This window comes from Dryas octopetala, chromosome 2 (assembly GCF_963921425.1).
Source record: "Dryas octopetala chromosome 2, drDryOcto1.1, whole genome shotgun sequence".
Classification (NCBI taxonomy): domain Eukaryota; kingdom Viridiplantae; phylum Streptophyta; class Magnoliopsida; order Rosales; family Rosaceae; genus Dryas; species Dryas octopetala.
The window spans coordinates 17,465,400-17,493,365 of NC_141367.1; the positions used below are offsets into that span (position 1 = coordinate 17,465,400).

At 35.6% G+C, this 27,966-nt stretch overlaps 2 protein-coding genes across 6 annotated transcripts; both read right to left on the minus strand.

Moving 5' to 3' along the window:
• Nucleotides 1–385: 385 nt before the first annotated feature.
• On the minus strand, nt 386–27,857 carry LOC147293591 (calcium-transporting ATPase 9, plasma membrane-type-like). 5 transcript variants are annotated; one of them, XM_086233526.1, is made up of 34 exons: nt 27,555–27,857; nt 25,912–26,181; nt 25,694–25,810; nt 25,524–25,563; nt 24,856–24,959; nt 24,605–24,733; nt 24,388–24,477; nt 24,106–24,184; nt 23,278–23,348; nt 21,894–21,977; nt 19,392–19,469; nt 19,230–19,301; nt 18,231–18,314; nt 11,415–11,497; nt 11,245–11,326; nt 11,106–11,161; nt 10,518–10,560; nt 10,318–10,398; nt 9,316–9,441; nt 9,140–9,214; nt 8,955–9,053; nt 7,784–7,894; nt 7,308–7,475; nt 6,457–6,516; nt 4,389–4,550; nt 4,151–4,267; nt 3,854–3,952; nt 2,699–2,836; nt 2,507–2,607; nt 2,190–2,235; nt 1,917–2,048; nt 1,696–1,806; nt 1,523–1,614; nt 387–606 (listed from the first exon to the last, which is right to left on the minus strand). In XM_086233526.1, the coding sequence occupies exons 2-34, from the start codon at nt 26,005–26,007 to the stop codon at nt 552–554; spliced, it is 3,081 nt and encodes a 1,026-aa protein (XP_086089652.1). In that variant the 5' UTR covers nt 26,008–26,181; nt 27,555–27,857; the 3' UTR covers nt 387–551. The 5 variants fall into 5 exon arrangements, with proteins under 5 accessions (XP_086089655.1, XP_086089652.1, XP_086089653.1 ...); XM_086233527.1 differs by having other exon boundaries at nt 25,912–26,311; XM_086233528.1 differs by having other exon boundaries at nt 388–606; nt 9,152–9,214.
• On the minus strand, nt 14,420–17,796 carry LOC147293592 (uncharacterized). The gene is made up of 2 exons (XM_086233532.1): nt 15,182–17,796; nt 14,420–14,870 (listed from the first exon to the last, which is right to left on the minus strand). The coding sequence occupies exons 1-2, from the start codon at nt 16,131–16,133 to the stop codon at nt 14,836–14,838; spliced, it is 987 nt and encodes a 328-aa protein (XP_086089658.1). The 5' UTR covers nt 16,134–17,796; the 3' UTR covers nt 14,420–14,835.
• Nucleotides 27,858–27,966: the final 109 nt, after the last annotated feature.

Below are 27,966 nucleotides of genomic sequence, written 5' to 3' on the forward strand. Positions count from 1 at the left end.
GAAATTCTCATTCTGCAAGGATATCAAAACTCTGACTCATGAGATCTGAGTCTAGAGTTCTATGAGATCTAAAACGTGACTGTTTATCTTGCTCTTCCTTTTTGGGGAAAAATTATATGGATATATACACATACAGCGATGCGGGTTTGGCGGAAGGAGAAGACAGCAATCTTGTCGGACCGGCGAGGAGACATCGCCGGAACCATACCTGCCGGTGAGGGTGAGGGGTTGACGGTGACTGTGGGGAGGGAGGAGGGCTGCGGGGCTGGGCTTTCATTTTTTTATTTTCAATTGTTTCTTTTTTATATTTTATTTCATTTTTTAAAGTTTATTTGTTTTTTATTATTTTGTTTATGCTACAAATATATTCACCATTTGTACTTTGAAACTACTGCAGTAGAAAAGTTAAACCAATCCAATTCTTACTCCATAGGATATATCGACAATTTTTTTTTTTGGGGGGATAAGGATGTACTGAAAGTTCAAAGTTCAAATCTTAAACCATTAATTTATGAACAGGAGCTTCACACAAACATGAGCCAAATACAAGCTTATAGATGCCTTTGTGCGAAGTTTTTTGAAAATATAATCACCGCAAAAGCCAACCTGCAAGAGAGAGAATTTTGTCAGCACGAACAAAAGAAGATTAATAAAGACTATGTTCTGTTGAAACAATGTGTATGTGGGTAATGGCTAGAGAGGGAAAATGCTTCAAAGGCACGTAAATGTTTACGCTTTCCTTAAGACTTTATTTGCCCCCACAACAAGTGTGCAAAGGGGATATGCAAATAAGTCTCTAGGATACAATGAAGCCTAGCAATATGCTAATGTTGGTCTGCGTTTTGCACAACCGAAGACCAACCCAACACTCAAATGAAGGTTTTCAAGAGACTCAAGGTTTCTAGTAATTGTTTCTGCAGTATAACAATTACTAGACGTTTTTCTAGAATAATAACTATAGTAAAGGCTTGTTAGAAATCTCAAAGGAGATGAAAGCACAAGATACAAGAGGAGAGAATAGAATTTTTGGATGTAATCAATCTGCAGGAAATCATCTCTTTATATAGAAATGATGTACCTTTTCCAAGTGGTGTAATACCTTTTCAGATTTCTGGGTTACCACTCTTTGTTAAGAGTTGTCAATTGCAGCCAATATTAATTAATGACCATTAGACACCTTTTGATCAAAAGTCACGTACAAAACTCAACAGACATCTTCTGATCAAAAGCCATATACTTTAAACCCAATAGACACCTTTTGACAGAGACATCCCTCTGCAGATTTAACCCAAGTGGTGCAAAGACCACTTTGCACCCTTTCACAATGAAAGGTTAAATTTCATGCGGTTATAAAACCACCACTTTACTAAATCATCATCCTATCTCATATTTATATTATGAAAATATATCTAACATGTTCAACTTGTACTACTAAAACATCTGATAAACATCTCCATTTGCAACAAATAGCATCCTTGTAACACCCATAAAACCTTAAATGATATCTTTATGATCAACTTACTCAACAAGACCAAGACTGAAGCAATACTGCCACTGTGCCCAACTAAGCCTGACTGTGAAAAAAATCTTCCCAAGAAACTGGATGATGATAAACTACAGAACAGAAAGCCAAGTGTAAACAAATGCAAAATTCATCAAGCCACATGACAAAATAAAAGTACTAATAAGTCTCACCTGAATTGCAAGAATTGCTCCTGCTATTACCAGAAAGAGAGAGTTAGAAGTAACCCATTTCACAGGACTGCTTAGTATACCAGTCTTTCGAGCATGGAGTACAACAGAAATCTGCAATTTGAACAATTAAGATTCAGTTAAAGTCATAATGTAGCATATTCTAATGAATTGGAAAAGATAAATTACTTTTTCCTATTTTTAAAGGGTTAAGACTTAATTACTTGACAAATGACAAATGTATTGAACATCATTGTATTCTTCACTTTGGTGGCAAGATCGCTGGGATAATTTTTCAATAATAAACTCCCTCCTCTAAAATTGATGACAATCAGAGAAGCAATTTGGTACACAACCTGAAATTTCACAACCAAATTACAATGACAAATATTTCGAAAACACAACTCAAGTTAATGCGAAGTTTGTATAATGATATTATATACATGGGTAGGAACTATAATTCTTGTGGTTACATAAAATCAAGTAAAAACATGTACCTGGAAAACCAGTATCTTCCACTGTACATAGTTCTGATAAGGTTGTCTGTAAAACATTGTACCATAAGTGCATTACTATAACCATCAGAGAAGCAAAAAGGCCAGCAAAAAATTCAAGAGATATGGACCTAGTGTAAGTAAGGATGATTTAACAATGATTATTAATCAGATGCCCCTTTTTTCAATCATACTTTTTATTTTTTTAATCTTCCATACATGATTGGTTTATATATGCTTGATTCAAGAACCTTATTTTCCCCAACATCTCTTTGCTTCCAAATTATCATCTGCAGCTCCCACCATCAAAGACATCTTACCTTCGTTCAATAGGGAGTTCGTGCATCAGGTGATCTGCCGGATGTTCACTAGCCAATGCTAGTGGTCCAAGAGCAACTATGAAAAGATTCACCCAGAGAAGCTGTACAAAGCACAAGAAAAATTGCAACATCTGATTAGGTGCATCCATGGAGAGAAATAGAGAGAAAGAGTATCAGAAACAGAGAGAGAACCTGAACAGCTTTTAGTGGAATGTCACCATAGAGAATGGCTGCCATGCAGTTTATAGTTACGGCAACAACATTGACTGTAAGCTGCAGCTGCATAAATTTCCGAACATTGGCATGTAGAAATCGTCCCCATGTAAGAGCCTACATCCATTAAACAAATTAAAATGTTATTGATGAATCAGCATTTTGAAATAATAAAAAACTAACCAGAGCACATGACAAGCTTTATTTACAATCTATATTCGATCAAACTGTGCTACATTCAGGGACATACAAAGGATGTTAAAGATAGGCTGACATAAAATCCACCATATTTAGAGAAGTCAAACCCTGTTGATGTCAAAACTTTGCCAAAGCGTCAAAGCTTTGAACAACCGGTTTGGGGAGTCGAGACACAGGTAACAAACCTGTTATTGAATCATCATTGTTTTTGTTACAAAAAATGACCAACTTCCAAACAGATCAAGCCCATTTCAATTTCCAATGTAAATAGATATTCTTGAAAGAACCATCCATTGAGATGGAAATTAGACCACTGCTAGCTCCCCAAAATTTTGTTCTCCAAATAATGTGACAGTATTTCATTTACTCAAATTTAAGCCCCTCTGCACCTCAATTATTTTTAACAAGTTATATACTATGTTATTTGGTGAATAAATTTGATGCGTAAATTTGGTCAGTGTAGCATTATTGTAATATTTTATCAAGCCAGCAAGACTTTCCATCACGACCGACAACTGTGATTCAAGAAAAAATTCATTTCATTTACATAGGAAACAAAAGATCTTTTTCTACATCAGTCTTCCTTCTCTCATGAATTTTTAAAGGCCGAGATTCATTAATGTACATATAAGTGAACTCCATAATGAACAATGCAAAACAATCCAACTTTTTTCTCCGCAATTCACATTGGGTTCTACAACATAATTTTTTTTCCAATGCAATGATGTGGTGTGCATATCCTGTACCACATACATTGGGATTAAAAGTTAGGAGAAAAACCGAAAAAGCTAGGATAAGTAGCAATTGTTCACATAACAAATTAGCAGACAAAAAACCAACAGCTTTCAAGGGGAGAAAAAAGCAATAGCATAGAATCAGAAAATGACCATTTTCAGACAATATGAAAAAGGTATTTTTTGGATATCAAAAACAAACCTTCACAACCGTTGCAAAACTGTCATCCAAGATAATGATATCAGAACTCTCTTTAGCAACTTCAGTCCCTTGAATACCCATAGCAAGACCAATGTCGGCCTAAACTTGAAAGTGATAGAACCCAAACAAAACCATCAAAAATGCATAACATCACAAATCTAGAATGCAAGGAGAAACACAAATCGAATAAAAATAAAAATAAATAGTATGAGGATTGAAGAAGTAATAACTGCTAGCTAATACAGAAGTCAAGAAACGGGCTAGAAAAAAGATAGCAAATAAAAAATGTTCACAAACCTCATGTAGTGCAAGAGTATCATTAGTTACATATCCAGTGACAGCAACAATGTCTCCACTGTTACTCAGTGCTTGCACAAACAAATGCTTGTCATTGGTGGAAGATCGTGCCATGACCTACACATTAATTAAAAAAGATCCATTTTTCTACAAAGTTTACCACAATAATTTTTAATCCTTAATGTACAGGAACAATAATTCATATGAACAAACAGATAGTAGATACTCAAACGAATACCTTAATCCTCTGAGCACGTTCTTGTCTTTCCCGGTCAGATAATTCACGAAACTCCCTTCCTTCAATGAGACTTGACTCATCAGTAGCATCTGAATCAAGTATGCCACATTCCAAAGCAATTGCTTTTGCAGTTCGCAGATTTTCACGAGCAAACATGCATACCTATGGCTCAAGATGTGGGAAATTTCTTCACTTAATCATATCGGAAGGAACTTAGCACTCCAACTTCCAAGTGTTCATAAATGTTTTACAACTATATTCCTTTTTCTTTTGTAGGAAACATAACATTTGTTAAAGAAGAAAAATGGTACAGAATAAGTATTCAAAGCATACAAGTAATTACATACAAAAAAAAAAAATTACAATTAAGTCATAACTCCCTCCCAATGAATATATATGAATTAAACTAAAGGAAATGCCTCTAAAATGCTTAGACAATGAGGCCCATATACAATGACACCATCTACAGGGTCCTCCTTTTTTGAGCATATTGTACGAATTATTTTTTCTCACGTACCAGCAACCAAAAAAATCTGCACATAAATAAAAACACCAGCCTGTTTCCAAATCATCAAGATTTTCTAACATAGAGTGGAAAAAAGATTTATAGGGAAGCAATACAAGAAACAGTTTCATTATGATTCCTAAATATAGATGACGGAACAAAGATTGGGAAAGATAAGCCATCATGCCTAATTTCTTCCCAAAATTGAATTTTGGACCCATTTGCCACCGTAAACATATACAACAGGGAACACGAACTGCGTATAACCTTGCAAATAGTATTTCCAAGGACAACAAACAACCTAACTTACTCCACAATCTTGGAATTCCACCCAATAGACTACATCCCATACTTACTCCTAGTGACAGAACACCAAAATTAATCATGCTCAAGAGGAATCTCCACAACCATTTGCCTAAAAAGAGTTTCCTTCCTTTTTACTAAATTCTCAATCAATAGCTAACCCCTGCTTATTTTAGTTTTTGCACTAGGCCCAATTAATTAACGGATCGATCCTATCCTCCCCTCATCACTCTCCTACCATAAAAAATATATATATATATATATATCTCATCAACCTCTCTAAAATTTTGGTCACTCTACTTGGTACTTTATTATTCAGCCACTAGACCACAAAAACTTAAGCCATTGGGTATAAACCAACAATGTATATCAAGCAAACAACCCTTCCTGTGGAGAGGCAAACAAATCAGACAATACAGACATAGAGAGACACACATGTATACATAAGTACATCCTCACCATACACTTTTCCAATAATTACATTTCTCAATATGTCTATCTATCGATAGAAAGATATAGATTTCTATCTGCCCATAATATGGAAGAACCTATGTATATCAAGCCAACAAAAAGGATAGACACGAAATAGGTGCTAGCTATCCAATGATGATTGAATCAGAATGAGTCATCGCTCCCACAGAGAAATAGTACTCCTTCCCCCATTTAACAGTTGCATTTTTATAATAATGCAAAAATGGTTCTTTAGATTTTCTCATATACAGGAATAAGATACAGATGCAGTAATATTACCATTAATTAAAAAGAAAAAGCACCAACATGGTGGGGGATACATTGACATAAATGAATCTTACAATGATTACAAAAGGACCTCATTTGATCAGTTAAGTGTAAAAATCAAAATAATGAATTAGTTTTCAAGTGAGAGAATGAAAGACTAAAATGTAAATAAGATGTGATACCTAAGGTGCCGCAAAAACAATATAAAAGACAAGATGCATCGATAGGAAGAAAAGAAACAGAAAAAAAGGAAAGTTGAGCTTCCACTTTTGCATGCACAAAGCACAATGAACAAGCAATTGCAATTCATACTAAACAATAGGTGTAAAAGCATCAATCTTTTGGCTTTCTACTAGCTGGGTGCAGGTACTGCAGTCATCACTTCTCAATCTAATTTGTCTTAACTGGCCTCCCAACTTTTAATATGAAATAAACCTCCATCCATATGAAGTGTAAAAATTCACATGATAATTCACACAAGGTTTTGATTTTATATGCAATAGGTTTATTACTAAACAATACCTTAATGCCAGCACTTTGGCATATTTCCACTGCCTCCTTGGCCCCTGGTTGACAATGATCCTGCATTTCGTTGTTTACATAAGCTAAACAAACTTGTGATGAAACTTTAAAAAGGAAATGAAGATCTAAAACTGGTCCCTTAAACCCAAACAAACAAACACCACACATATATATAAATATATACATATATTCAATTTGAGACTGTTGATGTTATATGCGAAGAGAAGAAAAACTTAGAAGCTAAGGATAGAGGAAGAATTGCCAGCTCAGATAAAGCTCCAGTTCAGGAAACACATAAATTTTCAAGCACAAACCCAGAAACATAGAGAACATGTGTATTAAAAAAACCTTAAAAGCAATCATTTTTGTTTGTATAAACTTAAGAAGAGAACCTTCATCACTGTGTAGAGGTTAAAGCATCCAACCTAAAACCAAGTGTCAATGGGTGGAGAAGCCCAAGAGATACATAGTAACAAAAGGCTTAACATTCCAATGTGAGATATACTCTCAACACATTGCCTGGGGTTCTCTAATGGAAGAAATAGGAAGTGATTAAATTTAAGTTAGTATGGCTTTTCTAAAAATAAGTTTTATCAGCATGCTCCAAAGACGATTGGAAAATTTCAAAGAGATTTTAAGGTTTTAGATCAATTCAAACTCCCCAAGTATTATTACAATGAAAACCATGAAACTGTGGTAAACAGCTAGCTGAAGTAGTGCTGCAATCTAGAAACATACTCTAGTATGATAGTAAAACTCCCTACGCACATTAAAACTATAAATGATATAATCTCTTCTTAAAATATAAATGATATGATATCCATGTGTGTGTGTATTTTTGGAGGCATTACCCATATACCAACGATAGCAAGTAAAACAAGGTTATCCTCAGGTAATTGCCACTGAGCTAGTTCTTCATGATGAATTGGAACTTCCAATTCACATGATCTCCATGCAATAGCAACACAACGCAAACCCCGAGCAACCATATTCTCAATAGATTTCTTGAAAAATAGTAACTGCAAAAGAGGACATATATATGTCATGACTCATAAGAAGGAACCATTTGAAGAAAACTTTCTAAGTTTAGAAGATAATCACAATAAAAATATACAAACTGGAAAAATGTAAGCTCAACTTTCAATTGTTTTCTTTATCAGTGCAAACTACAATTTTTAAGATGTCTTCTAAGATCTACAAATTTTAATACATGCAAAAAAACAAATAAACAGAATATTTTATAGATGCATCTCACTCAATAAGAGATCAGAGCCATTAACTACAACTATCATATAACTATTCCTTAAAAGAAACTATGTTCTCAAACCTTATCACCATCCATTGCTACCAGTTGATCATTATCATCAATGTACTTTGTACATGAGGCCAAGACTGTTTCAGCAGCCCCTTTCCAGTGTATATGAACTTGAGAGTTTGGCTGTAAATATAGAAACATACAATCAATACATTAATAACACTTTAGATTGGATGCAAAAGAAGTTATCAGCAAAAAGTTATACTATGTTATTGTTTCCCATGTCCTGTAAATAAAATTTTAATACATAACATAATAATTTATAATTTTAAACTACGTACAATAATAGATTGTCCCGATTCATGAATTATTTGTTCACCACAAGAGGGTGGGCTTTTAGTAACGCCACTTTTAGAGGGATACAAATTCATCGCTTGGGATCACATTTTATTGGGATACAATGGTGCATTTTGGCAATGAAACCATTTATTGCTAAAAAACATGTCATGGCCTATAAATTTGCATGAAAAATTGTCAGGTCAACACGAAGAAAGTATTTAGCCATGCATTTCTATTTCTGGAAACAAAAGAATTCACCGCTAGTTGGCAACGAAACAAGTTTTACCACCATGGAACTTTCATCACTAGAGACATTTTAAGCAAGGGTCACAGCTATAATCAATATACTATAGTTACATACTACATAACAAATAGATATACCTATGTATTTATAAAAGAATATATATAGAGTATTGTTCCCTTACAACATATTTGGCATGTTATATATATGTGGATCACTTTTAATCCAAGAGGACGACAAAAATACATACATGCATACATAAAGATCCATCTTGGATTACTCAAATCCACGTGGTTTCTCAATCCACTGAACCTTCTAAGAAAAATTAAAGCATTGCAAGACAAAAAGAATTTGTCACATTGGAAGAGAAGCTAATTTTTGCATGAAGAGATAACAGGACTTTACTAGGAATAGTAGTTCAACCAGATATTCAAACCATCCAGCCAGACAAAAGTACGTAACAGTGACATACTCAACAATAATATGTTTCAAGCTTTAGATACCAAGTTTTCAAAGACAAAAGATCCACCCAAGGGCAGTGTATACACCTCAGAGAACAATGTAAAGGATGCAACACCTCAGAGAACAATGTAAAGGAAGCACTTTTTAACATTGTAAAGGATGCAACATAAACAATAGTAGAGAACAATCAGTTTAGTTTACCAATTGAAGTGCAACGCCGCCTCGTTTTTTCTCTGAATTGAATGGGACCAGTTGAAGAACTGAAGATTGAGACCTGATGTCTTCAAAATTCATACCGAGCTGCAAATAAGGTACCAGTAACTAATGTTGATTTTAAAATATAAAGTTATATATGAGAAATGGCAGAAGAGACAAAGTTAGACAACCGAAAAAAGAACCTTGGTTCCCCAATGCAGAATTACCCTTTCAGTGGGTGATCCAGAAACATCTACACCACCACTCTACAAAAGAGTAGCCAGAGCAAATTATTACAGGACTAAACCTTTGCCACTCTATATTTTGCTAGAAAAATCTTACTGACAAAAGTAGCACAAAGATAAACCTCAGGCACACTTGTGTTCTGCGCAATTCCTTCAATAAGTAAAGACGATAGCTTCGGAGACAAGCATGGCATATTTTCAGAACAATCGATTTTCTTTCCACCAGCATATGCCTCAACAACAGTCATCTATACTTGTACAAATATCAAAAAAGAAAACCAATCATCAGAACCTTTAGGGAGAGGGAAAAACAAGAAATAAGAGAAACAAGACTGGTCTTCTCCCTGAAAACACAAATAAAACAGAGGAAGCTGGAGCTGAAGCACAATTTCCATGTCCACACACTTGTTATTGTGCACATCCACAAACATTTATAGTTGTTATTTACTACAGCACGAACTTAAATTGACTAATCTCCTTTTTTAAGTGGGGCACCGCTGAGTGTGGCTCGAATTTGGAAAAGAAAGTTTTTCTGGAGGACCAATCCACCAAGCTGCCTAACCGACTAATCAGCCATCCAGCAGAAATTTTCCACTCAAGCACTTTCAACCCAAGATGAGGATTTGTCTGTTGCAATCCTTGAGAATTTGGAACTTGTGTGAGATTGTGTGTACTTAGAGTTTTCTATTGAGAACTTGGGAGAGAAGAGAGATTGCATTTAGGGTCTACTTTTGTGATGTCAGTTGAAACTTTGTTCTTCATACCTTTTTAGTCTTCATTTGTTTAGTGATTTGGATCATCATTGCCCCTACTTTAACATAGTTTGATTTGTGTCTGTGATTGGCTTTACTTACTTTCTTCCATTAGTGTTGAATTTAGTTTTGTGATGTTGTAGGGATTTAATGACTTCTGTAACACAAACCACTTTAGCTAAACCTTGAATTAATTTTTGTCAAAAACTATCGAATTGATAAGACCTGGATATGTTCATCTTCACAAATCAATAAAGCAAAAGAAACCCCAACTTCAATCATATCCTAACCTAGGCCCCAGAGAATAAAGACCACAAGGGGAAACAAAGTACAAGAAAGAGCAACCAAAAAACGAAACCTTTAATAAACCACCTTGTTCAAAGTTATTCCAGCCTTGTCACAGAGTAAATTATTGACATAGGCTGTGGTTTCACATGAAAATGGTCTCCGCACCTACATTTCGATAGAGTTCCAGCAAAATATGTAAATTGTATGCTTAAACCCCAATGCAAATATATCTACTTCAGAGAATTAAAGCAAACATATGAAAAATAAAATACAATTGCACATACCAAGGCGTTGTCTCCCCTGATTTTCTTTGTCCAGCTGAAAAGGCTGTGTCACAACCAGAAAATGAAATGAAAAGAAAAATGAGAAATGTTAAAAGATGAATACATATTACAAAAACTTAGCAGATAAGGTATTTAAAATGTGGGCTGAAGTATTCTTTTTCTTACAAAGAGCCCCACCTTGCCCCATGTTAGTAGAGCTAAGACTCAAGGGAAAGGCTAAAGTATTTTAAAAGCATAATGCTATAGAGATCACATTTTCGATCATACCACATTAGCTGAGCAAATGTTGTGATACTTGATGTGTACTTATTACATTAATTATGACGGTCAGTTTTCATCAACTGCCACACATATCATCTTACAAATCAGATGATCAGGAAATCAAGAAAGTAGGATGAGAAATTCGATATAAAGTATTTTAAAAACAATAATGGTACTACTGCTAAACTGTTACATGCTGAATAACACAGGGTACACAACACATGCACATTATATCTGATGAGATCAGGTTACTAGATCAGTTGCAAACATGGTTGCAGGAAAAGAAAAATCTGAAATGTTTTAACACAAAAGGTTTGGCAGACTTACGTTATGTACACAGCTAAGGGGAGCCCTTCAGGTACAGCAGCCACTACAATGGTTAACTAAAATATACCGATATCAGTCAAATTGACACACACACACGTGTATTTTACAGAAAATAACCAAGTAGACATGATAGACATACTGCAGTAATAAAAATTTTAATGACTTCTACATTGGCATCTCCAGGTTTAGGACTTCCATCAGAATTATGGTCAGTGAAGTATCTGCATAAAATGTATTTATGGATCATAAATCATGTCACATTGTTATAGAGAAGGACTGAGTCATTAGCCAAGATTGGAGTTTAAGTACCTGACCAAAAGGGCATCCGCGACGAGAAGAGCTGCATTGGTTCCGAGAACAATAATGAAAGTAGCAACCCCGTTTAAGTGCACCTATTAAGAGTCACTTATGGTTGAATATAGGGTGCAATGAATTGAGAATTATAATTAGGCTGAATGAATAATCTTCATTATACTGTGTATATTTATACAGGATACAAATACCAAAGATGGTAAGTCAACTATACAATTAAAACTGCTAACTTATTGCTAATTGACAACTAATTACAGCTAATACACGCTAACTAATACACGCTAACTCTCCCCCTCAAGTTGGTGCATAAATATCGCACATGCCCAACTTGGATAGCGATGTATGGAAAGAACCACTAGTCACGGCATGAGTCATCATATCAGCCAGCTGATCCGCACTCCTAATATAAGGAACCTCAATCACACCAGAATCTAAATTATCCTTGATGTAGTTTCTGTCAAGCTCAATGTGCTTGGTTCGATCATGCTGCACCGGATTATTAGCAATTTCAATAGCCGCTGTGTTATCACAAAAGAGCACCATCGGTTTTTGGGGACCATACCCGAGTTCATCCAAGAGAATTTTGAGCCAAGCAAGCTCAGTAGTCGCATGATGAAGGGCACGGTATTCCGCTTCTGCACTAGATAAAGATACCACTTTCTGTTTCTTACTCCTCCAAGTTACCAAGTTGCCCCCAACAAATGACACATACCCAGAAGTAGACTTTCTATCCAATTTGGATCCAGCAAAGTCAAAATCAGTATATCCCACAATATCTAGGTGACCATGCCTGGAGAACATAACACCTTTACCTGGAGAGGATTTCAGATAAGCCAAAACACGATTCACTGCATTCATATGTCTATCACTCGGATTATGCATAAATTGACTCACAACACTAACTGCATATGATATGTCAGGTCTAGTATGAGCTAGATAGATCAACTTCCCTACTAACCTCTGATACCTCTCCTTGTTCGTTGGAACCTGATGAGCGTAAACAGCTAGACCATGGTTCACCTCAATAGGAGTATCCACAGGTTCGCAGGCAGAGTTACCAGTTTCGGCCAAGAGATCTAACACATACTTCCGTTGAGAGAGAAAAATTCCTTGCTTGGATCGAGATACTTCAATGCCCAAGAAGTATTTTTGAACTCCCAAGTCTTTCATTTCAAACTCCCTGGCCAGATAGCTCCGAAGCTTCTCTATCTCACGTATGTCACTGCCTGTAACAATCATATCATCAACATAAACAATAAGCAAGGTAATGTTATCACCATCCCTTTTATAGAACAGAGTGTGATCTGCCAAAGCTTGCCTAAAGCCATACTTTCTCATTGAGTAGCTAAACCTGCCAAACCAAGCCCTCGGCGACTGCTTCAATCCATACAACGCCTTCTTCAGCTTGCATACTTTACCTCCTTTTGGTGTAAATCCTGGAGGAGGATCCATATACACCTCCTCTACCAGATCACCATGAAGAAATGCATTCTTCACATCAAACTGTCGTAGCGGCCAGTCCAGATTAACTGCAAGAGAGAGTATGACCCTAACAGTGTTCATCTTGGCTACAGGGGCAAAGGTCTCTTGATAGTCAATCCCATAAGTCTGGGTGTAACCCTTGGCTACTAGTCTAGCCTTGTACCTGTCCACTGTCCCATCTGACTTATACTTCACCGTAAATACCCACTTACACCCTACTGTCTTCTTTTCTCGAGGTAACTCGACCATCTCCCAAGTAGAGTTCTTCTGGAGAGCCTCCATCTCCTCTACCATAGCATTCTTCCACTTGGGGTCTCCAAGGGCTTCCTGAAAATGACTAGGAACAGACACAGAAGACAATTGAAGGGCAAAAGCTAGATGAGATTTAGACAACCGATGATATGAGATGAAATCAGACATTGGATACATGACATTAGAAGATGACTTGGAAAAACCAAACCTATCAGGTTCTTTACGATCACGAAGAGGATATTTCCTACCCTGACCACCGACTTGTAAATTCAAGTCAGCAGAATCTGAAGCTACAGTGGTAGGATCCAAATAAGAAGAATCTGAAACTATAGGATTAGAGTCCAAATCATTATCAAAGGTTATAGGAGAAGAGACATGTACCTCAGAATTAATCTTGGAAGAGTCATTCGATGGCATGGTAGTATCATCAAGAGAAGTACTGGAATCAGAAGGAGGCACGGCAGTAGCATCTTTGTTCCTTCTTGTATAGTGTTTTTGGAACAACTGTGCTGGCCTTTCACCCCTACCTTCTTCAGGTTCGGATTCAGTCTCCATAAGATTTGGGGTATTAGAAATCTCCCCCTCACCCAAAGTAGCTGAATCTTCCCCCTTACCTGAAATCCACAATCTTTTTTCTGCCAACCATAATTGTTCCTCTTCCTTACTATTAATCTCCCCCGGAAGAGGAATCAAAGACACATCCCCAGAAAAATAAGACACTCGTTCACAGAATTGAACGTCCATAGATACATAGTATTTGCCCGTAGGGGGATGAAAACACTTATATCCCTTTTGGGAATTAGAGTATCCAAGAAAGACACACCGAATAGCACGTGGATCAAGCTTATCCCTATGAAGAGAATGAACATGAACATAACACACACAACCAAAAATCTTAGGACAAAGATTAAGGGTAGAAGGAATAGAGTGGAACCGTGATAACATCCTCAAAGGAGTTTGGTAGTCAATGATACGGGCAGGCATTCGATTGATAAGAAAAACAGCAGTCATGACAGCATCTGCCCAGAAACGTTTAGGAACATGCATAGTAAAACATAAGGCCCTAGCTACCTCTAGGAGATGCCGGTTCTTACGTTCTGCTATACCGTTCTGTTGTGGTGTGTAGGCACACGTTGTCTGGTGAAGGATGCCATGGAGTTTGAAGAAATCAGCAAGAGACTGATTCACAAATTCACGACCATTATCAGAATGAAAAACCTGAACCTGAGTATGAAACTGTGTGACAATCATTTTTTAAAATTGAGGAATAACATGGATAACGTCACTCTTAGACTTTAGCAAATACACCCAGCTTACCCTAGTGCAGTCATCAATAAATGAAACAAAGTATTTATGACCCGAAGCAGACAGGGTAGAAAAAGGACCCCAAACATCAGTATAAACACAAGAAAAAGGTTTCGAACTTTTATTGGAACTGAGTTTGAAAGGAACACGATGATTTTTAGCATAAATGCATTGTTCACATCTTAAGCTAGAAATAGAAACATTGCAAAACAACTTAGGAAATAAACGTTCTAAGTAGGCAAATGAAGAATGACCTAAACGACAATGCCATAAAAGAATTTTTTCCCTATCAGACCTCTCTCTCTCTACGTGAAAGCCGCGACTAGATTCGGATTGCAATGCCGTGGCCCCCTCCAAGTAGTACAGACCTCCTCTCTCCTTACCAATGCCAATCGTCGTCTTCGTGAGATTGTCCTGAAACACACAATGAGTAGAATGAAAGGTTACAGAACAGTTGAGACGCTTGATAAGCTGGCTAATAGAAAGAAGGTTATTAGAGAGAGTAGGTGCAAGTAAGACAGAAGACATGGAGAACGTGGGAGAAAGTGAGACATTCCCGGCCCCTGTAACTGGCATGGGAGTCCCATCAGCAACCTGAACAGACTTAACAGGTGGAGATATTAGAGAATCAAACAAGGAAGAATTACTAGTCATATGATCAGTAGCCCCTGAATCAATAACCCAAGTGTTATTAGCAGAAGAAATAAAGGCTAAACCAAAATTACCTCCTTGAGAAGACACTCGTGAGACATGAGAAGCAGAAGAAAGAGATGTGTCAGCAAGGGCAGCCTGAGAAGATTTCTTGTTCTTCCTCTCAGCTTGCTTCAGCTTATACCACTCCGGGTAGCCATGCTTCTTCCAGCAAACGTCGACGGTATGTCTGGTACCATTGCAGTGAGTGCAGCGACGAGTAAGAGGGTCAGATGGACCATAAGTAGGAGCAGGAGGTGAGGCTGACCGAAGGCTACCCTTCTGGACTACCAGGGCTGATGCCTCAGAAGAAACTTCAGTTCCCATTGTAACCCGTCGTTGTGCTTCACGACGAACCAGTGAGTATGTCTCTTCCAGGCTGGGCAAAGGAGAAGTCGCCAAAACCCGACTGCTAACTTGATCCAAACTGTGATCAAGACCTGCAAGGAACATATAAACTCTATCTTCGGCGATGCGCTTCCTTTGCTTTTCAATATCAGCCGTACACTCCATGTCATTAGGCCTCCGATAATCTAACTCCATAAAAATGGAGTTCATCTCATTGTAGTATTCTGTGAGAGTCCGACCATCTTGACGTAGCTGAAAAGTTTTCTTCATCAGTTCATAAACTTGAGAAGAATCAGAGACATCCAAATAGCTCCTCTTAACAGCATCCCAAACCTCCTTTGATGTTCCACACTGAACAAAATGAGACATAAGGTTAGGTGTCATGGAATTAATAAGCCATGATTTTACCATAGCATCCTCAGCTTCCCATTCATCATAGGCCGAATCATCAACAGCAGGCGCAACTTTCCTTCCAGTAATATAGCCTTTCTTTTTTCTACCTGCAATATGCATCTCTAGAATTTTTGACCAAACACGATAATTTGTACCATCCAATTTCATATGGATTTGAGAGGAATTATCCTGAATGGTCACAGCAGTTGGCATCTTGCTGTCAGGAGTCATTTTTCCGTCAGACATATCAGATATGCTTAATTCTGTTAACCAGAAGGGTGAAAAACAGAAGTTATAAAAGTCACTGATTTAAAAAACAGAAATCACAAAACCAGCCACGCAGAAACAACTTCTGGACCCTGTGCAATCTGGGTTCTGTTATAAGCAGAGAACAAAAACCACTTGTTGGAACAAAGGATCGGCGTCAGAAAGAATCGTGGAAGGATCGGCGGCGCTGCAGGCAGGAAGGATCGACGGCGCTGCAAGCAGGAAGGAACGACGGCGCTGCAAGCAGAAGGGATCGACGGCGTTCCTGGATGGCGGCGGCGTCGTTATCTGGGCAGCGTCGTCGTCGTCTGGGCGGCGTCGTCTTCTGGGCAGCAGCGTCGCCAACTTCTGGGTGGCGTCGGCGTCAGCTGGTCGTCGTCTTCTGGGCAGCAGCGTCGCCAACTTCTGGGTGGCGTCGGCGTCTGCTGGTTGTCGTCGTCTTCTGGGCAGATGAATGTAGGTACAGAAAATACTAGTATTTGTATTTTCTAAGTATTTTGTAGAATTTAGGGTTTGCTTTCAGCAAGAATAGAGATTAGGCAGCGGAAGAAAAATCTTTAGCCATCAGCTCTGATACCAAATTGAGAATTATAATTAGGCTGAATGAATAATCTTCATTATACTGTGTATATTTATACAGGATACAAATACCAAAGATGGTAAGTCAACTATACAATTAAAACTGCTAACTTATTGCTAATTGACAACTAATTACAGCTAATACACGCTAACTAATACACGCTAACTCAATGCATGAAGAAAGATAATGCAAATAAACAATGAACTACAAATACTGGCAGAAGGATAACCAGAACCATTTGGGGAGTTAATAAAGGCAAAATAAAACATAGGAAAGAACCACCTCCATAGTCAAAAGGAAAAAGAAGAAGAAAATGGTGGAACCACTGTACCGCACAGTGATTTCACCTCCAACAAAAAACCAGGGGATGAAAAAGGAAACCCACAACGCACCTAATTTTTCTCTCTCATCTGCTAAGCCTTTCATGAACAAAAGCTAAAGCATGTGTACTGGGTGACCGGTTGAGTCTCATGGGTTGGCTCCAAGCTAAAGCGTGAGAGCAAAATGTAAGAAAATGGGTCTGTGATTCTGGGTTTGCTGGGCGATCATTTGATGGTTGAGACATGACTCATGACTGAGGTTTCCAAACCAAGACATAGTAAAATGCTAAACTATTATCATTTTCTCAAATGACCCTCATTTTAAGAAAAGTACAACATTGCGGCGCGGCCTCACAATATGATCTAATAATCCGAACCGTCTATTTTTAAATTTTACTATCTACGAGCATCTCTGTAAAAATTCAACAATCTAAAATCATTTGGTCATCTAATTATCGTTAAACAAACATAATGTTTTCAATAACGATTTTTAATTTGGTTAATTTTTTTTTCATGAATGATCCTTAAATGGCGGTTTGGATCATAGAGCCACATTCTAGGGTGGGTCCCAAAGTTGAGACAGAGTGTCTACCCCCTTCTTCCTCCTCTATTCTTTTTCCTTGGAAGTGAGATGAGGGTGGGGGTGGAAATCCAGTGTAATTGGATTAATGAGGAAGGAAAAAATTAGAAAGAAAGCTTGTAACAAAAAAAATTTGGGAATTTTCATAAAATGGCCTCTTTAAATGGAGGCTAAATTATTTTATCTTCCAACACAAAAATCATTAATTTTATGAGTCTTTGGGCGTTTTTTCAATGACAATACACATCGTACGACTATAATCTTGACCTATTCAACTTCAACATTTCCTAGGAAATCAACCTATTCGACCATAATTTCAACCTATTTGACCTATTCAACTATAATTTTGACCTATTCGATTATAATATCAATCTATTCAAATATAATCTAGATATCTTAGGTATTTTGTTCTTTCACACCTAAAATGGACAATATAAGTAATGATTTATTGTGATAAAAGTAGTTTTTCTTTCATTAAAATGTCATTTTATGAAATTTTCCGAACTTTTTTAGCTTTATTGAAAGGCTGATAAACTAGAGTGTCCTGCTACTCCAAAAGGTAATTTCTTTGAAGATAATAGTTGATGAAAGCTGACCTGCAAGGGTTGTTTTTTACCGTTGTCTTTTGAGATTCTACCCAAGAGCAATCCCAACTCAGTATTTTTCCCAACACTTGTTACCTGAATTAAGAAACAACTCATATAAAAAAAATAAACAAATGATAAATGAAATATTGAAAGTTCTATCTCAAAATTATACATGTACAGGGAAAAAGGCAAGCCTGCCATAAACAAAGAAGCAACAAGCATGCAAGGAATTTCAAATAAGCTATTGACTAATTCGCTATTAGGTTAATGTTATTTCTCTCCACAATGTTAAGAGATCTTAAGTTTGCATCTCCCCTCCTCCAAAAAAAAAAAAAAACAAATCGATAAAGATGAGAAAGAAAACATGCAAAGATATCCATATAGTGTGTTGGCGCAGTAAATAACAATTAACAAAAATAATGCATTGATGCTATATGAAAACTCAACTCAAAGAACTTTTGTATTAAAGTACACTCTTTTAGATGAGCTCCCACTTATGCCCTACTAACTATTTTGCATGAACTATATTCATTAATAACATCTCTCATTCAATTCAACACAATTAACTATAAGATTCTTGGACTCTTAAGAAGCATATCCATAAACACCAATTTATTCCCCACACCGATACATCTTACCGCAATAAATTCCTAGCCTGTAGCTAGTAGAAACTTGCTATAGTACTTCTTCATATATATGATCGATCTGACATATATAGTGCTCAAGGCATATATGATATAGTAAACAACTGGTTAGACAAACCTAATTTCTCTTTATGACTCGATCTCTAGCTTTCAAGACAAGAAAGTGCACTGTACAAAAGATGAAAAAATAATGCATCGAAATGGAGTAAAACTTTCATGTAATGAGTGAACATATTCATTTTCTCTGTCTCTCGCTCATCACACGGTGATGAAAGATAGACATAAAATGTGTACACTCATATAATAAAAAAGTTTTTTTCGTCCACATGCGAAAAAGGGAAACATAGGTATTTGAAATCTTTACCAGCATGGTACCACTCCCTCCTGCTACTTTGGAGCCAGACAGTAGAAATGGTTTCTCAGAGTCCTTGGGAAACTGCAAAAACAAAATTCTACTGTTAAAAAAAAAAAAAAAGAGATGCGTTCAAACAAGGCTATAGAACAATAATGAGGCATTAGGGCTCACAATCTTGCTATCTCCAGTGATGCTTGACTTATCTATCGCAAGTGAGTGACCAGTGATTAAAATGCCATCAGCAGGGACCTAAGGTACAATCAGATTGATTGAGTAACAATATATTTTGCATTTGAAATGGAATTGTGAAATATTCAACAAGTAACAATACTGGAGCAGGGCCAATCCGGGGACTAAGGAGGCCCTGTGGAAAAATAAAAATTGGGCCTTTTCGTATAAGAAAATAGGTAAAAATTATTTGGAAAAGAAATCCACATCCAAACAACCAGAAAAAACAAACAAATTGGAAAAGAAATTTTTCTCCACAATGTTAGCATTCAGTATTTTCCTACAATTTTTCTTGGTAAATAAAAGTTAATTGAACAAAAAGAACCACATGAGGATAGCCCCAACAGATAATTCTACAACTATAGAGGGAAATAGAATCTGACACTATTACATCAAATGAATATAAAAAGACATTAATGAATATTGAATTCAAGAATAAGAAAATTAGTATAATGGTGGGGATATATATATATATATATATATATAATGGTGTAAAGCTTACTTTGGTGCAACAGAGCAAGTGATTCTGGCATTTTGAGTCCGAGGGAACCGATAAGAATAAAATGGGTCGATAAGTATGAGAGCCGGGATGAGTGAACAAGGCCGGTCTTGGTGTATGAGGGTGTTGTTAGCTCTGGTACCGCCATGGTAGCAGAGACAGAGAGCTTAAGAGAGAGAGAGTAGAAGAAAAAAAAAAAAAAAAAGACTGTTGCAGACTTGCAGTATATTAATTTCATTAAAATACAATATTATAGATAATGTTTCATTAGTCCACTTCTTTTCAATGAGCGCTAGAATAAGCACTGTTGTGAGCGTTTTAGTGTTAATTGTCACTATATGTGGTTATCAACTGTTGTTTCCTTTTTTTAATTTTTTTTCTTTAAACTTGTGTGTATTATTTTTTGTAATTATTTATTAACATTCCACAAGTCATATGTTATGTGATATAAATGATTAAATGTGGATTGTCAAAGTTTCATGTTATAGGAAAGCGTTCAGAATTTTGCATCAGTGTTTGAACAATTTAATGCTGAAATTTAAAAGTGAGCCAATTTAGTAGTGTTTTCAACACATGTCGTTATTTATTAGCATATCTACTAATTTGGTCATATACTAAAAACTTAATAATAAGCTCTTGAGGTTAAGTAGTAAGAGTGAATAAAGTAAAAATTATGATTAGACTAAATTCAAGATTTAATTTCCTCTGAAATAAAAATAAAAAAAAAAACTTAATAATTAATTAATCGAATAATAGTTGATTTGGTGTTAAAGATAAAAGGCCCACTTTTATTGAGTGGATCCAAAATGCATCAGCCACACATATAAAAAGGCCATTTACGCATTTGACTATTGGGCTTGAAACTTTTATAGGAGGGCCTTTCTTTTGATGGTCTCTGTGCAGGTGCACCTCACCACACTCTCAAGGTCGGGCTTGCATTAGAGATGTATTATCGATAAATAATAGGTCAGTGCTATTCCAACCACCCTAAACTGCTGAGTTGACCATTCTATTTTAAAATTTCAACTTTACCCTTAAAACAAAAAATTTTAATTTTGTTCGTCGGTTCATTCGACAATTATCTACAGAAATATTTATGGTTATTCGACAGTTATCTGCTGAACATTGATAAATTATTCAGTGGATAACCACCAAATGGAAATGAAAAAGGCATTCGACAGTTATTTGCCAAAATGTTTGTGTTTATTCGACACTTATTTGCCGAACATTGGTGGATGTTTCGATAGATGACTACCGAATGAATCTGGGAGATTTTATTCGGTTTTTGCAATAAAGGGTAAAATAGAAAAAAATTTGAACAAAATATATTAGGGTGGTCAACTCAGCAACTGAAGGTGGTCTGCATAGCCTCACTCTAAATAATATTAAGAAAAATTAGAATTTAGTTCTTCTAATATTTTTATTTGAAAAAAAATTTATGATTTTTTTATTCAAAAGCTCTTTAACCATTGCTTTGTCAAATAAATATATCATTATTATTATTTTTTTTAGGGTATAGGATACGAGTTCACCTCATATATTTTTAGGGTATAGAATGAGGTTTATGGAAACTGCATATTAGGTTTTAACCCCAAAATCTCATAGTTAAAATCTAATATAAAGCCGATAAACTAGGGCTCAAGGAATAAGTAAAATTTCACTGCCAAACACTCGAAAATGGTTGCCGAGCGCTCGACACCTGATATGTGTGAAAAAAATAGAAACTAATGGACCAATATTATGTAATATGAAATAGTTACAATATTATTAGACTTTAATTATAATTTTAAAAATCATAAAACTTTAGCTAATAAATTGTAAAATTAAATGACCTAAATAAAAGTCCTCTCAAAACAAAAATAAAGAAGTGAAGATCAAAGTGAAAAAACATGAACAAATGAAACAGTACAACATCAGTTTGTAGCATTATTGGTAAATCTACATACCTGATCACCGGTGTAAAGGGGTACGACATCACCAACAACAATATCATAAGTTGAAATATTAACATGTTTACCACCTCTAATAACCTGCATAATATTGAATTCAAAAGTTTAATTAAGCAATTAGGGAGGTAAATAAATATCAGCTGGTAATTTTAAACCCCCAAATTACTCTTTTTATTTTTTTTCCCCGCCCCCACCCATGCTAAAACTCGCCCCAAACTAACCACCTGCATATCATTTAGGCGTAAAATACTACATAAATTACGGTCATGCCACTCAAGCTGCAGTCATTCTCTTCAGAGAAAAATTTTGAGCAACTATATATGGAGAAGGATAGTGGGTAATTAATTACTGTTGGATTAAATGTGTAATTTTTAAATGAATAAATCATTAACTTGTTGTATTTAATCAAACCATTAAGTGCAATACTGTGCTTACAATTACTTAAAATTTGTAAATTAATCGGGAGACTTAGAGTTAGTGCAGTCAATTTTATGAGCCTTTCTTAGAGTAAGACCGGTAGTGATTTAGGATTTTTAATTAAGTCCTTTATTTTTATTTTTTTTACGGCTTTATGTCCGCCCAAAATCACGGAGTTAAAACCTAACACGCAACCTCTACAAAACCCACTTTATACCCTAGGAAGGAAATACCCTTCAAATAGAGAGAAATACCTTTCAAATTAAGAAAGAACTTTATTATGAATTAAAAAGACTTTATTATAAATTAAAAGGACTTTATTATGAATTAAAAAGATTTTTATAAATTATTATGAAGTAAAAGGATTTTCTTATAAATTTTAAAACACCACCAGTCTCTATCATAAAACTGTTTTTCTAAAAGATCTAAGCTTAATTATCTCTTAAAAGAATGAGACTAGTTACATATTGCTATACTAGTTACTAATTATTCATTAATGTAAAACTAAAGGCTCAACACTCCAACTCGCATGGAACTTTAACTTCTTTTTTTTTTTTTAATAATCATATCCAGGGACAATTGACTTTCTTTGAGATGTCTAAGAATTTTTATATGGGAATGCTATGAACATCAAATTTGTTTACCAAATGATTGATGTGGCATATTTATTCAAGTTTGGAGCTACTCTGGACATGAATTTTGTAATTCTTAAAGAACATGTGTCAAGACACATCATTTGGTAAGCAAATGGATAAATAAATTTGATGTCCATACATTAAGTTTCCTTCTTACATATCTGTCTCTACTCTCTATTAATTAGCTAGGATAACTACTCTTACATTGAAATATCCAAACCCAAAATGTAAGCTGATAGGTGACCTAATTAACATCCCCCTCCCTGTAAATAAAAAGCTAGCTAGCCTAATAAACATGCATGGAGTAGAATGGGACCATTAAAACACACCTTCAAACGTAAATTTATCTTTTTCTCAGTTGTACTCCGGAACTGAAGATGTTGTCTGTGATCAGAAATGGCTGCAGACCCAACAAATTAAGAAAATGCAAGCAGAATAATCGATCAATACATACATTCATTCAAGTAGAACTCAAGTAATTAATATAACCCACGGGTACGTGCACACCCACATCAATGAATTGTGAGACTTCATATATGCCCATATTGATGGCATATGGTTAACCTCCCAACCCATGGTAATAACTAATATAAGATACTTAATTAAGTTCATAGCTGCAACATATGTCAAATATACGTTATAATTAGCAACTCAATGAAAACTAGTAGTCGGAAGAGGGAGGGTGGAGAAAGAAAAAGTACGTACGTTAACCATAACACATGCTCAACATGTAAAGAAAGGTCATTTAATTGTATAGAACTTTTCTCTAATACAGAATAAAAAAATACGGAATTAATGCAAGATGTGATCATGTGAGACAAAGTTCAAATGCAGAATCATGTTTGATTCGACAACTACATTTCACATAAAAGAAATACTTCACTGGTACATGCAACAAAAATAATATATTCTTACAAGCACCACGTACGGGAAAAACAATATTCATAATTCCTATATTAACTAATAATAAATAAAACAAAATGCGTGCCAAGCATATATTTGCATTCCATGAAGAAGTTATAGTATCTCAATACCAATTAGAAAAAGATGGAGAGGTCCTAAACAATTTATTTAGTTATGCAAAAGATTTATTTCCCTGATATGGGATTCAACAATAAACACACCAGTACACCACAACATGCATGTTTATTAAATACCTGTGACACCAATGATCATGAGGTTGATGACAACTGCAATAGCAACGCTGACCCCCTCACGACATCCCTCCTTTATACCCTATAAGCAACAAAGAAAACATGAACCACACAAAACCTTATGATCGAAAACAAATAATTGACCGTCAAGGCTAGGCTAACTATTGGCTTGATATATATACATTTGTTAGTTTATTTCTTAGCAACTTAAACTTAGTATACATCTACTCTAATATTGAGAACACTAACTTAACGGTGAAGCTATTAAATAGGCACTGGGCTCACCTCAGCCTTAATACCCAGCACTAAAGAAGCCACTGCAACTATCATCAAAATGATCAGGGTACTATCTTGCCAAGCTTCCCAAAGAAATGTCTATCAGACAACACAAGAAAAAGAAAATATATTATTAACAGCACATTATGCATTCTATTTTTTTCTTGTTTCCAATAGAGGAAGTCCAAATTAAAGTACTTCACAACTGTAAAAGATTAGTAATTACCCAAAACCTCCTTTTTCCCAAAGTATATGTGTTTGATCCAAATGCATTTTTCCGTTTTGACAAATCAGCATCATCCCCATCAATTCCCTTGTCTAAATTTGTTTTTAATATCCTTGCCAAGCCATTGGTCTGATAAAGAGGAGTAAAACAAAAGATAGTTTAAGTAACAATTAATTGTTATACATCTTTGTATATGTACAGAGAGAAGAAAAATAAATTAAAATAAAGTGATGCATGTGCGGTGGACTTGCCCCCTTGTATCGATCGGCCAGAGCAACAACATCACGGTTCCTTGTCAAGGAAGCAAGTTCCTCTTTTTTAATTGTAAAATCTGCCGCAGCGGGTGGCACAGTCCCTAACAACCAGAAGCATTGAGCAGTCATACCAATTATCATGCATACCATGCATCCCTACTTTTTAAATCTATTATTAACACTCCTTCAGATAATAAAGGTACATTTGATATCAAATATAAGTAATCTTTCTCGATGTACGTACGTATGTTCTTTAATTAAATAACTTGTGCATATATTTTATGGCTTTTTTTTTGCTTTTGATCTTATTCTTGGTACTTAATTTAGGATATAAATCATCAATTGAATCCATTTTTTGGTTTTAACTCGCATGGTTTTCAACTTAATTTCTTTCCTCGATTAGATTTTAGGTTCTAAGTCTCGAGTTTAGACCAAAACTCGAAAGTTAAAATTTAAAATATAACCTCAAATGAAGATTATATAGTCTAAAATATAAAATTTTATACCTTAAAGTGTTGAACCATGTCAAAAATAGGATAAAATGGCAAAAAAATCATAAAAAATCTCACACTCATTCTTTAGTTAAAAGGTAATCCTACGCAGAGAATTTTTATTAATATAAGATTCACAAATATTGATTAAAACAAATACAAGAAAGGAAGTACCTGTCACTTGTTCTCCAGCCTTTTTGAAATTATATGCAGCCTAATACGGAGGGGAAAAAATAAGAAGACAAAATCAAACATTAGGAGACAAAAACAACATGAACAAGGTGCATGTACGTAAGACACAAAATATATTAATCAATTAAGTTGAGAATAATTAAATTACATACTCGTATGACTTGTGAATGTGCTCTAATTTTCCTTGACCTCTGCTTCCTTTCTCCTCCCCTTTTCAAGCTTAAGATGTACCGGAATCGACGAGAAGCATTTAGCACAAGTGCAGCTTGCTGCAACGTTACGTTATGGAATAAATTAAGAAAAATGAAAATTAGAGATAATCAAAGCAGATTAATATTATTAATTACAGGCAGTAAACATATATATATACCTTCCAACGGCTGATCCGAGGAACAGAAAGGTGCATAGTTCCGGCCTCCAAATCGTTGTTTTGGTGGTAGGGCAAGCCCGCGTTGGAGTGACTCATGGATCGGTCTCGATCGATCTCTAAACTGCTACTTTAATTGGCAGCTTTAGGGTTTTCAGTCTCTGTCTATCTTCTGTACCCCAACAAACACCCTCTCACTCTTTCTTTCTTCTTTCTTCTCCTTTCTAATCTCAAAATTACAAACTTTTTTCCCCTCCAAGTTTACGTGCCCCTCTGCGACATATATAGATTATCACAATATCATAACGCGTTAAGTTGATGGCGCTGTATGAGAAGCCGCAGTACGTGTCAGTTTCCAATCTATTAACGATGGAGATCTGACGGTCGACCAACTGCCGCGTGTCTATTGTCAATATCGACCGAAGTCACCGAACCCATGCATTATAACATTGTTTCAGTTCGTACGTCATGATAAAATTATCAGACTTTTTTGTTGTCCGTTAGTTACTTAGCTATATAAGTTATATGGGCTGGTCAAATTTATATATATATTATTGGTGATTATATATTTTACTTTCTTTTAGTCCATGAGAAAAGTCAGGATATATATTAATTAGAATCTTTTAGGGTGCGCGCGCTTTGTTCTGGTTTCCGAGAAAATACCAAATGGGAGCTTACTATCTTTGATATGCTTCTTCATTTTGAAAAATTATTTTACCTAATTGTAACACCACAGGACATAATAATGTAGTGTTATTAATTTATTAAAATTATAACACGTGAACGATTTTAAGAATTTTTCCTAGATTTTAAGGTTTTAAAAATTAATTATTATATACGTGTTATAATTTGAGTGGATTGATAACACTACATCATCATATCATGTGATGCTACAATCACACATAATAATTTCTTCTTAATTTCTTTGTCATACCATGCACTAAAAGATATGACAAAGATCTTTCCAACCCAAATTAAGAAATGCCTACACTACTAGAAAAATAGAAAATGGATCTTTAGCTACCAGAAGGGACCAAACACAAAAAGTACGTATTTTTATCGTCCCTTGCGAACAGTAACAATTTTTTTCTGAAAATTGAAAAAGTAGTAGTTTCTATATATAAAACTTTAAAGAATAGCAAAATTTAAGTACATAAGGGCCTTTCGTTGGGTTACGTACGCAGTCCTTTGGTTTTGGGTGCAAAGGTTGGGCCTTTATAAGACTTTATAAATTTGACTGCCTCCCTACAGGGATGGAACCATGGTTCTATATAGAATTGGGCTGGACTGGGCCTTTTAGAAGGGAGCTGAAGATGTGAGCTAAGGTGGGCTCGGATTATTAGTTTACCCCACTCTTTGTGCTTAGTCATTGCCAACATATCAAATTTATGAGTGTCCGACCGTGAGATAATTCAAAACTCATATATACTACTCTCTAAACAATAATGCTAGAGATGATATTTTAGTATTATATTGTGTATTACATGTTTAAAAGATATGTGACATATTGGTGAGTCTTATCTCTATTAAAAAAAGTATTATATAATAGAGTACTAAAGTATAGTTTCTCTAACATTACTGTTCTTGAAATATTTTAAGTGATACAAGAATATATATTAGTCCTAAAGAAAAGGAGGATGACTTACTTTGCAGGAGGCCTTTGATTCATACTCTTCTTCCTTTCTTGCAGTACCAGTCTGAAAACTTGATGATCTCCACCTTCATCTGCCCTCAACCTTCGCTTGAGGGTGAAGTTGAGAGATATTCATGCAAATACGTTCTGCTTTTCATTTTCTGAAGATGAAAAACGACGACAGATATATTGCACCAACTTGCTTGGACCTCAATGCAAATTAAACCCGGCCAGTGATCCATCTGCTTCTTTGACCAAGATCTTGTCTTAGACAAGTTTGAGAAATGTGTTTTTTGGCTGAGCTAGCAAAACTCAAATTCACTCTCGACTCTCGACCTCTCAAAGAGGTTAATTTGCTGTTCCCTGTATAAGAACAAAACCACCAAGGGATAAGATTCCCTGTATAAGAAAAGATACATACATGT

Bases quoted from the DNA above. Each gene is read 5' to 3' on its own strand.
- LOC147293592 (XM_086233532.1), bottom strand. From the start codon at position 16,133: ATGTCTGACGGAAAAATGACTCCTGACAGCAAGATGCCAACTGCTGTG. The intron at 14,871-15,181 runs GTAATTTTGGTT...TGTGTGTTTCAG, and splicing joins ACGAGTGTCTTCTCAAGGAG to GACAATCTCACGAAGACGAC.
- LOC147293591 (XM_086233526.1), bottom strand. From the start codon at position 26,007: ATGAGTCACTCCAACGCGGGCTTGCCCTACCACCAAAACAACGATTTG. The intron at 6,517-7,307 runs GTAATGCCTCCA...AACGAAATGCAG, and splicing joins TTGCTATCGTTGGTATATGG to GATCATTGTCAACCAGGGGC. The intron at 2,236-2,506 runs GTAAGATGTCTT...AATGTTTTACAG, and splicing joins GAACTCCCTATTGAACGAAG to ACAACCTTATCAGAACTATG.